A 10,593-nucleotide genomic window follows, 5' to 3' on the forward strand; every position below is an offset into this window, starting at 1 on the left:
TACCCTGCGTTGGAAGGAAGCAGCAGCTCTTTCTCTTGTCCCTGATGAAGGACCGGGGGTGACGCAGCCCCCTGGTCACGCTGCCGGCCCCTCCCTATGTTGAAGGGGTCGACCACCGGCTTGGCATGCAGAACGGCCAAAGTTCAGTCCCCGGGAGCTCCAGACACAAAACTGGGAGAGACCCTGGACCGAGGTCCCCAACCTTTTTGAGCCTGCAGACACCTTTGATATTCTGACACAGGGTGGTGGGCGCAACCACAAAATGGCTGCAGGAGGGGAAGCCGACCACAAACTAACATCGTGGATGACTCCAACAGTAACTCTTCAAAACTTCAGGCTGCAGTCCTGTTTAGCAGGATGCCTTTTAAAATGAATATATTATTTTAAACTATTTTCTTGCATTCAAGCAGCTTACGTTCAGTCACATTGTGAATATCCTTGCGCCATGATGCCAGCTGCTGCTGAAACAACTCTTTAAAACCCTGCCGATCAGTACCTGCCGGGCAGAAGCACCCAGCCCTGCCCACTTCCCAAGTAGAGAAAGAGTTACTTTTCTCCCTTTCTCACATTACAAGAACTCGTGGGCTCTCCATGAAATTGCTGAGCAGCCGGGTTAGAACAGATAAAAGGAAGCACTTCTTCAGCCAGAGTGATTCACACATGGAATCCACTGCCACAGGAGGTGGTGGCAGCTACAAGCATGGACAGCTTCAAGCGGGAATTAGATAAGCATATGGAGCAGAAGTCCATCAGTGGCTGTTAGCCACAAGGTATAGATAGGAACTCTCAGGCTGGGGCAACTGATGCTCTGTATTCTTGGTACTTGGGGGGCCAATAGTGTGAGGGCTCCTAGTGTCCTGGCCTCCTGATGGCACCTGGTATTTTTGGCCACTGTGTGACAGAGTGTTGCACTGGATAGGCCATTGGCGTGATCCAACATTGGCATCTCTTATGTTCACTTCCTAGAAACACTCGGCAGCGCCAGGAAAGGTGTCAGCAGGTGTCGTGGGCACCACACTGAGGGCCCCTCAGGGCAGGCAACCCCGAGCTAGGGGGACCAGAGTGGCCCAGGTCAGTAGCCACCTCCACTGGAATGGCCAGCCTTGCCCCGGAGGAACAAATGGTATCCCCCCTCCCCCCGCTCCTCAAATTCATAATTTGGAAACATCTGAGATTTCCCTTGCATTTTTAATTTGCTGCTCAGTTGCTGGATGTGATGTTTCAGATGTCGGTCTTTGGGTATCTTCTGCGGGCTGATTTGGGCAGGGATTAGATGCAGTCAGAAAAGTCCTGGCCTGGCACACCCTAGCCACAAGGTATAGATAGGAACTCTGGAGCAGGTGATGCTCTGTATTCTTGGTGCTTGGGGGGGGCAACAGTGGGAGGGCTTCTAATGTCCTGGCCCCACTGGTGGACCTCCTGATGGCACTGGTATTTCTGGCCACTGTGTGACAGAGTGCTGGACTGGATGGGCCATTGGCCTGATCCAACATTGGCTTCTCTTAGGTTCAATGTTAGGGAGTTGCACAAAACCAGTGATGAACCGATGGCTTTCTGTCTGATTCTGCACATCTTCTGTTTCCGTTTGCTTTGGTTGCATCTGCCATTGCTTACAATTCTATATACATTTACAGGCTATCAAGAGAAAAATAATTTGAGAAGGGGGGGACACACATGCATTTGAATAGGAATAACTCTGCATGACAAAAGAGAGACTGGAGCAAAAACAATAATGGGCGTGCTTGCGTGTGCTACATGAGGACGAGACTACACTAAAGCAAGGGTTGGATCAAAAGGAAACATTTTCCCATCAGTGGGACAGAATCGTCTTGCCTCTCTTCTCCCACTTACCAGCCGTTGACATGCACGGTCCGGGGGGGGGGGGGGAACAGGGACAAGAGGAATGATATGAGGGGGTCTGCAGTGAGAAAAGGAAACTGTTGGAAACTGTCAATTCAGTCTGCATCCAACGCAGAACAGACAGCTTTGGAAATCCAATCTCCTCCAGGCTTAAAATACTGGTGAATGTCAAAGTCCAACATCCAAAATTTGTTGACTATGCAACCAGAACGATGTTGGGGAGTGAATGTGAGCCGTGGGGGGGGGGGGGGGGGGGGAAGCTGGAAGGGCAAAGCCCCCAAAGCTGCAACAGCCACCCAATCCCAAGATTTTGAGCTTTGCAGCCCTGCAATACAAGGTCTGCTCCTTCTCCTGAAGAGCCATCTTAAGCCCTACCTAAGCTGGATTTGAAGGGCCGCTTCCACTCAGTACCCGGCTGGAGGATGGGCATGCGGTCAGAGAGGGCCCCTGTGATGGACTCGGCTGAGAAGGACATGACCCGGGTCACCTGCTGTATTTGTGCACCCATGGCTGCCAGCACATCCGCTGCACCTTGCGGGGCCCGAATGACGGCACTGCGGCGCTTGCCGACGTACATAGTCGTCTCCTGCAAAAAGAAAGACGCACCGTGACTCTGCAGTTGGCCCAAGTCATGCAGAGCTGATTGATAGAGTAGCTCCCGTGTAACTTCCAAGATTTTCTTTTCTGATGCTTGATGGAATGAGTGCATGAGACACAAATAAATGTGCATTGAAGTGAATACACACAATGCAAAGGCGTGGAGGAAGCAAGCCAAGTACAGGGGGCAGCTTTGCCCTGTCTTCTAAGTGCAACAAAACACTCTGAGCCCCAACAGCACCACCTGCAGATCACGTACCAGACACAATCCCCACATTCAAGAACTCTTCCCAGGTCAAGGAGGGAAGGCAATGTGCTTTCTCATAAAACTGACAACGCTCTGCAATAGCTTCCCGGCAGAACACCTTTCAAGATCATACAGAAAGCAAAGACACACACACCCCCGACAGCTCACATGCAGGACACGAAGGTAGCAGCCCTCCCTTGGTGACTGCCCCTCGCATACTGCCTTTGAACATGGAGGCTCCACTTAGCAATCCGAGGAAACACTTGTGAATGGACAAGCACATCGATTTCTCTTCCAAGTGGCCCCTCACAGGGTCCCTTTCAGGCCATGCCCCATGACTCCCATAGCTGAATACAGAATGTAGTTCCCGTTGCTAGAAGCAGGCTGGGTGTGTGTGTGTGGCATACCTGTGGCAAAAGACGAGAACTGGAAGGTATCACATAGATGGTGAGCGAGCCTGCCGGGGCCTCTTGTGCTGGCAGCGCCACTTCACCTGTGCCTGTCCAGAAAAGAAGAAAGAAAAGTCCAAAGTCTCACTAAGAATGCCCACACTGACCTTTGGGGGGGCCCTCTTGGAAGGACACCCCTCCTATTTTCAGGATCCCTGCAGCACACGCACACACAAAACACACACCCTGCATAGGGGCCAGTCTCCCAGCTAACCCAGAGGGTCTTCCTTCCCTGTGGCCCAGAAATTCTCTCTGACACTACCCCCTCCACCAAGCTGGCATCAAGCGCAGTGGAAGCACAGCCATCACGGTAGTGCCAATCTCTTGCTTCCCATGGCTGTTAGGGAGAAAAGTGTGCCTCAAAGAAGCAGGAAATGCTGAACTCTGGAGCCTGAGTTAACTTGAACTTAGCCCTGGATTCTGTCTCTGACAGTGGACAGCCTGATACTTCTGGAAATTCAAGAAGAAGAGGAGATTGGAATTATACCCCGCCCTTCACTCGGAGTCTCAGAGCAGCTTACAATCTCCTTTCCTTTCCCCTCCCCAAAACAGACACTCTGTGAGGTAGGTGGGGCTGAGAGAGCTCTTTCGAGAACTGCTCCTGAGAGAACAGCTCTAAAAGAACTTGTGACTGACCCAAGGTCACACCAGCAGCTGCATGTGGAGGAGTGGGGAATCAAACCTGGCTCTCCCAGATTAGAGTCTGTACTCTTAACCACGACACCCAATTGGCTCATATGAACAGTTTCAGAAACCATTTGGCTAGTAGATTTGTTACACATTCTCTGGCAGTTGTTTCTTCTGAATTGCTGAGTTTATGTATTTTTTTTAACCTGATGTTCATTTGCTGCTTTGAACGCTTTGTGGGAGAAAGGTGGGCAAAAAAAGATCATAACTGAATAAACTAAATAAACAAAAGGTGGGAGCTGTCCCCTGGATTCAACATTCAGAAGGCGATGTTGCACCTTCTAGTCCTGGAGCACTATGATCTAAGTGTATCTAGTGTCATGTGTTTGCCTGGTTAGAGACAGAAGGACCAGTTGCACCCTCCCTCTTCCACAGACTATCTTCCCTCTGGTATGTCCAGCAGAGCTTCTACCTTGTCCAGAGACCTGGGACAGCACCTGTTCTTCCTGGGGAGTGGCACGCCGATAGGATATCTGATAGTGGGCTGTCACGCTGGTCTTCGCTGGAATGAGAAAGAGCAGATAAGTTGGTCTTCCATCAAAATCTGAGCCACCTTTAGCCATACCCACCCCCCATCTTATACATGTGCCACAGTCAACATCTCACTGGAATGGGGATCAGTAGAAACTAACTTTGTCCCTCAAAAGGAAGAAAAGGAGGCCCCTTTCCATTCGACAAGCCCCAGAGTGCCGGCAGCCCAGCTACACACAGAACTGCTCATCCCTGAATGACAAACTTAAGGATACACACTGTGAAAAATAACGAAAATTGCAACAACTAAATTTAGGTAATGCAATAGATCTCTCAATTTCTATGTATCAAAAATTCAACAATCTTTTGGTGTCCCTTATAAACTGCTGGTACCGTCACATCCATTCATTCAACAAGAGAACTCCATATATTTCAACCATCAAGTGTCCCTGCTGTGATCTGACCTTGTTGCAAACTGGAAGCCACGGAGGTCGTCAGCCGACTTATCTTCTGTTCTGTGCTTCTGCAAGGCTTACAGACACGACTCCAACAGGCCAGCTATAATGCCTGTTTCACACAGGCTTCGTCGTTGGGAAATCGTGCTAGCGAATAAAACGTTTGAGAGGCAAAAATATACTTAAACATGGTTAAAGAAATTTATTAATCAAAACTGCAGACTCGTCTCTCTACTTAGTTTGTCAAGATACTCACAAATACAAGCATCAAAGATTTATCCAATTAAGGGTGGGCGGTCAGCCCTAGGTTTCCAAACCAGCAATAATTGGCAAAACTTTTCTCCGTCGCTTCCAGTTTTCGACAAGGTCAAATCACAGCAAGGACACTTGATGGTTAAAATATATGGAGTTCACTTGTTGAATGAATGAATGTGACTGTACCAGCAGTTTATAAGGGACACTAAAAGACGGTTGTATTTTGGATACATAGAAATTGAGAGATCTATTGCATTCCATAAATTTGGTTGTTTACAGGGCTTTTTTTGTAGAAAAAGCCCAGCGGGAACTCATTAGCATAATACGCCATACCCAACAGCAGGAACTCATTAGCACATTAGGCCACACCCCTGACAGCACAGCTCATTCACCTATTAGGCCACACCCCCATATTACCAGAAGTGTGGTCATCCAGCCACACCTACCTTTTGCTTCTTATTCTCTTTACCTTGTTTGTTGACAAAACCCAGGGCTTTTTTTTTTTTAGCAGGAACTCCTTTGCGTGTTAGGCCATACACCCTTAATTGTAGCCAATCCTACTCCAATGCGTTCCTGCTGTTGGGCGTGACCTATTATGCTAATGAGTTCCTGCTGGGCGTGGCCAACTTGGGAGCCAGACGGAACTCCGTTCCTGTGCGTTCCTGCCCCAAAATAGCCCTGGTTGTTTATATAAATTTCAATTTCCATTATTTTTCACAGTGTGTATACTTAGTTTGACCACCGATCCTGTGATCTCTCTGCTTTTGCATTCTGGATGGCAGCAACCTCAGGCTGCAACTTGCAAGTGCAAATCGGGCCCTCGCATCCCACAAATCAGGGAAGACTTTCATCTTGCCCCACATTCCCCTTTGAGCAAATTTTAGAGGGCAGCCACACTGGTCTGCAGTAGAACAATTTGCTTTGCGTCCAGGAGCACCTTAAGGGACCAACAACAATTTCAGGGAATAACAGTTCCCTTCACCTCTCCAAAGCCCATACTCTCAAACTCTTGTTGGTCTCTAAGGTGCTATTGGACTCGAATCTAACCGTTCTCTTCTAACAACTTCAGTTCTCACTTTCACAACTCTAGAAGAAGAAGAAGAGATTGGATTTATACCCCACCCTGACGAGCTCCTTTCCCTTCCCCTCCCCACAACAGACACTCTGTAAGGTAGGTGGGGCTGAGAGAACAGCTCTGACAGAGCTATGGCTTGCCCAAGGTCATCCAGCAGGTGCAAGGAGAGGAGTGGGGAATCAAACCCGATTCTCCCAGATCAGAGTCCGTGCACTTAACCACTACACCAGACTTGGCTCCCCAGGCTACACAGGCATCAAGTGCACGGTGACTGAGAGAAGCACGCATTGGAAGAATGGACAGAGCTCCCCCCCCCCAGCTTACGGTTTAAGGGAGTCTCTGCCTCCTGATCCTCTTTAAAGGGGAGCTTCCTCTCCTGGTCCCCCAGCAGAGTCCCTTTGGCAAACACAACCGAGATCGGCACAGTCAGCTGGAACTGAATCAGAACCCACAAAGTTAGCAGCACCCTCCCACTCACCTAGCCCCACACATACGCCCCCTCGCCATGGGCATGCACAGCCCTTGGCAGAAGCACCACCGCAAGGCTGTTCTTCCTGCCCACATGTCCTCCCCACCACCACCACCATGAACAGGCTGCTGCCCAGCAGGGTCTCCCTGGTTGGTTGGGTGGGGGGCTTTGCTGTGGCCCTGGCCCCCAAGGGAAGAGACAGGCTTGCTCTAACCAGCAGAGTGTCCAAGTTGGCGATCTCGGAGTAAGGCAGCGAGGCCCGGTTGGTCTCCGTTGTTTTCCACCAAAGGGGCAGTCCCACCACAACAGCAATGGTAGCAAAGGAGAGGGCAGCGTATTTCCCTCTTGCCTTTTCTGGGCAGACACAAAGGAAGGAAAGAAGAGGGGGGCTGTCAAAACATTGCAACACACAGAAGCAACTCCTTCGTGAGCAGAGACCTCCAGACACCAGAAGGGCCTTGCCGGAGCAGACCATCTCAGCCAACAGCTCTCCCGCCGCCATTGTTTGAGCCCAGCATCCAATTCAGTGGTAGACTGCATCTGAACATGGAGGCACTGTGACATCCAAGTCTTGTGGCAGTGGATACTATATACTTATACAGCATGTAAAAATCAGCTTTTCAGCCTGAATCTGTCAATTTCATCTAGCAACACTGGAGGTCTACTGTATGGCATCAGGTGTTTAATCAAAGCACCTAACAAATCAGGAAAATATACAAAATTGTGCAGGACTTAAAAGTATCCATGAACATGTACAGCATCTTAGCCATCACTTTGAAAATCAGCTGCATTAAATTAATAGTAAATGCTGGCTGCAACTGCAACCAACGTGGCCTTCCTGGTGAGGCTGGCTTAGAGCGGCTTTCCTACACAAGCCTGACTCCTCAGAGTGCCAGGAAAGGAAACAGTGACGTTTGGGGAATTTCTGATTCATAAGGAACCAAGTTTGTAGAAGGTACCCAATTATATAGATCCAAAGCGGATCCTGAAGAGCCCTAAGAGGCTTCTCCCCAAACTGAGCAAGTGAGCAACACCATGGCAAATGACATTTCGGACACATTTTGGCCTAGATCCCAACTAGATTCCTAACCAGGAAAAGATCTTTGGTTTGTAGTGGACAGCTAGATGAAAATGTCAACTCTGTGTCCAGCAGCAGTAAAAAAAAGGCAAGCTTCATGCTGAGGGTTATCAGGAAAAGGGGTGAAAATAAAACAGCTGGTGCTGTTGGCCCCATTTGGAATACCATGTCCAGTTCTGGCCACCCTATCTCAACAAGGATACTGTGGAGCAAAAGACAGCAAAGTGATCGAAGAGTCTGGAACACCTTCCCTACTAAGAAAGCCTAAATATCCTGCAACTTTTTTGATACAGTGGGGGAAAACAGTGGATGGGCATATCTTGTGTGCTTCTGGGTAAGGTACTATCAAGTGTGTCCAGCGGCAGTAAAAAAAAAGGCAAGCTTCATGCTGAGGGTTATCAGGAAAAGGGGTGAAAATAAAACAGCTGGTGCTGTTGGCCCCATTTGGAATACCATGTCCAGTTCTGGTCACCCTATCTCAACAAGGATACTGTGGAGCAAAAGAGAGCAAAGTGATCGAAGAGTCTGGAACACCTTCCCTACTAAGGAAGCCTAAATATCCTGCAACTTTTTTGATACAGTGGGGGAAAACAGTGGGTGGGCATATCTTGTATGCTTCTGGGTAAAGTACTATCAAGTGTGGCCAATTCATGGCGACCCCACAAGAGGCTGCCACGGCAAGTGAGAACAAGAGGGGACAGATCGTATTAATTAACTAATTAAATTCTATTTTTATACTGACCATTCCCTGAAGCAGGGCTCAGGGCAGTGTACAAAGACACACTGGAAAAACATATCGTACAGTTAAAAACATTTATAAGTTACAATAAAACTCTAATACCAATTCAAAATTAAACAGATGGTGGTCGAAATTTCCAGTTGTGCTACTGCCTGGGGGGGGGAGGGGGGAGGGGTGGAACATCCCTGCATTACAGGCCCTGCAGAACTGCATCAGATCCCACAGGACACGGATGTTACTCGGCAGAGTTCCACCAGGTTGGGGCCAAGGCACTAAAGGTTCTGGTCAAGGACAGCTGGATATCTCTCGGTCTGGGGACCACAAGCAAGTTCTTTTATCAGATTATCATAATGCTCTTCAGGGGGGTAGACTAGGAGGTCTGAGAAGGTTTTAAACGAAGGATGGTCAAATGCATGAAAAAGGGCAATTAGCCACAATGGCTAAATGAGACCACCAAGGGCAATTAGCCACAATGGCTAAATGAGACCACTGTGTTCAGAGGCTGTCTACCTCTGACACTCATATTCTGCGGGCCAACAGCAGGAGGAGCCTTTAGCCTCTGTGTTCCGGCTTCTGAGCATCAGCGCATGACCAGATGGAACCATCTTAGTCTGATCCAGCAGCATGGCAGTTCTTATATGCTCATAAAATACAAAGGCAGTGCAGGAGCCGGACTCCTGAAAACAGGCAAAACGCACCACACAGAGATCTCATCGCCCATTCAGACTGAACGAGAAACCGAATTCAATCCGAATTCACTCCTCGGCAGGCATAAGGACGCCTGGGTCCTTGCTCTGGCGGGGAGAGGATGGGCCGCCTAAATTCCCTCCCCGCTCCCGGGACCCGGATGGGGATCAGTTCTCCCTTCGCACCTGCCGCATCCATCGCATCGGCGGAGGCCGCCATCTTTCCCCCTGGAGATTAGCCTGTGCGAGGGGCAGAGTCTCCGAGCGTCACTGAGTCACAGACCAATCGTTTCGCTAGCGGGCGGCTGATTGGGCGGAGCTTAGCCATGAATGAGTATAAAGAGCAGCGCAGGCGCTCGGGGACTTGCTCATGCGCAGTGGGGCACTTTAAAGAGGTCTGATTCCCGCGGCCCGGCAGTGGGCGGAGCCGGGAAAGGGGGTGCACGTCTGAATGGTTCCTCTGTACAGAAGCGGGCAGGGGGATGCCTCCAGCTCCGACGGAGCCCCTGGCCAGTGCGAAGGCGCTTGCTGTGGCGGGGCAGCCCAGAACTTGCGGCGCTTCTGCAGGATAGCTACCTTCAAGGTCTAGCAAGGCTCTTCTGTCGAGCAGCGCGGAGAGGCAGTGATGGGGGGAAAGCTGTTCTTGTTGCCTCTCCCACGTTCACAGGGTTGAGCTTGGTTTGCCGTGGGGGTACTGCTGGACTCTAGCTTCATTCTCACGCCTTTTTGTTACCTCTTGCATTTACCTGCTGATTTGCTGCTCTCCATTGATCTTACCGGCTGCCCGATCCAGTTTCTGCTCTGCACATGCATCTGGGCTCTGAGTAGCCTCTCCTAACGGCTGCCCCTCCCCTTTTTTCCTGTAATTAGTTGTCGAGATTTTATTTCAGTTTTGTCTGAAGAAGTGTGCATGCACAGGAAAGTTTATACCCAGAATTAAACTGTGTTGGTCTTAAAGGTGCCACTGGACGCAAACTTTGTTCTGCTGCTTCAGACCAACAGGGTTACCCACCTGAATTTTTTGCTGCCTCTCTGTCTTTCAGATAGTTTTCTCAGGCATAGGGGCCCTGTAGGAACAAACGTGGGCATCCCTATGGGTTGCTGTGAGATCTCCCCCGGCAACTGATGTTGTTCTGTAGAAGCTGGGCATTTGATCACAGGAGGGGGAGCAGAAAGGAAACCATCACTAACTGGTCATTCCCCTGAGCTGTCCCCATTCATTTATTTGGTACATTTCTATGCTTCCTCTCCAGGGAGCCTGCACGAGGCATACATAATAAAAACATAAAACATGGTAAAAGTTCCAGCATTTAAAACCCCATCTAGAGTTTTCAGACTAAAAACAGACCACGAAATGTTGTGAAAGACCAGTACCTTTATTAACAGCCTGGGTAAACAGAACTGTTTTGTCCTAGAGTCTTAAAAAAAAAAGGTAGGGAGGTTCCAGGGTGCCTCAAGGGAGAGGAAAGTCCACAGATGAGGTGCCACTGCCGAAAAAGCCCTGCCTCTGGTCTCCTCCCACCTC

At 49.5% G+C, this 10,593-nt stretch overlaps 1 protein-coding gene across 1 annotated transcript in view; it reads right to left on the reverse strand.

Moving 5' to 3' along the window:
- The window catches only part of PIGS (phosphatidylinositol glycan anchor biosynthesis class S), a 19,718-nt gene extending 10,395 nt beyond the window's left edge, over nt 1–9,323 (reverse strand). The window contains exons 1-6 of the mRNA XM_015421854.1: nt 9,255–9,323; nt 6,780–6,919; nt 6,421–6,532; nt 4,253–4,342; nt 3,112–3,203; nt 2,236–2,446 (exon numbers count right to left, since the gene is read on the reverse strand). Of these exons, the coding sequence (XP_015277340.1) occupies nt 2,236–2,446; nt 3,112–3,203; nt 4,253–4,342; nt 6,421–6,532; nt 6,780–6,919; nt 9,255–9,288 (679 nt within the window). The 5' untranslated portion in view covers nt 9,289–9,323. The remainder of the gene's footprint in view (nt 1–2,235; nt 2,447–3,111; nt 3,204–4,252; nt 4,343–6,420; nt 6,533–6,779; nt 6,920–9,254) is intronic.
- Nucleotides 9,324–10,593: the final 1,270 nt, after the last annotated feature.

Source organism: Gekko japonicus, unplaced genomic scaffold, assembly GCF_001447785.1.
Source record: "Gekko japonicus isolate JY-2015 unplaced genomic scaffold, Gekko_japonicus_V1.1 scaffold21, whole genome shotgun sequence".
Taxonomy (NCBI): Eukaryota; Metazoa; Chordata; class Lepidosauria; order Squamata; family Gekkonidae; genus Gekko; species Gekko japonicus.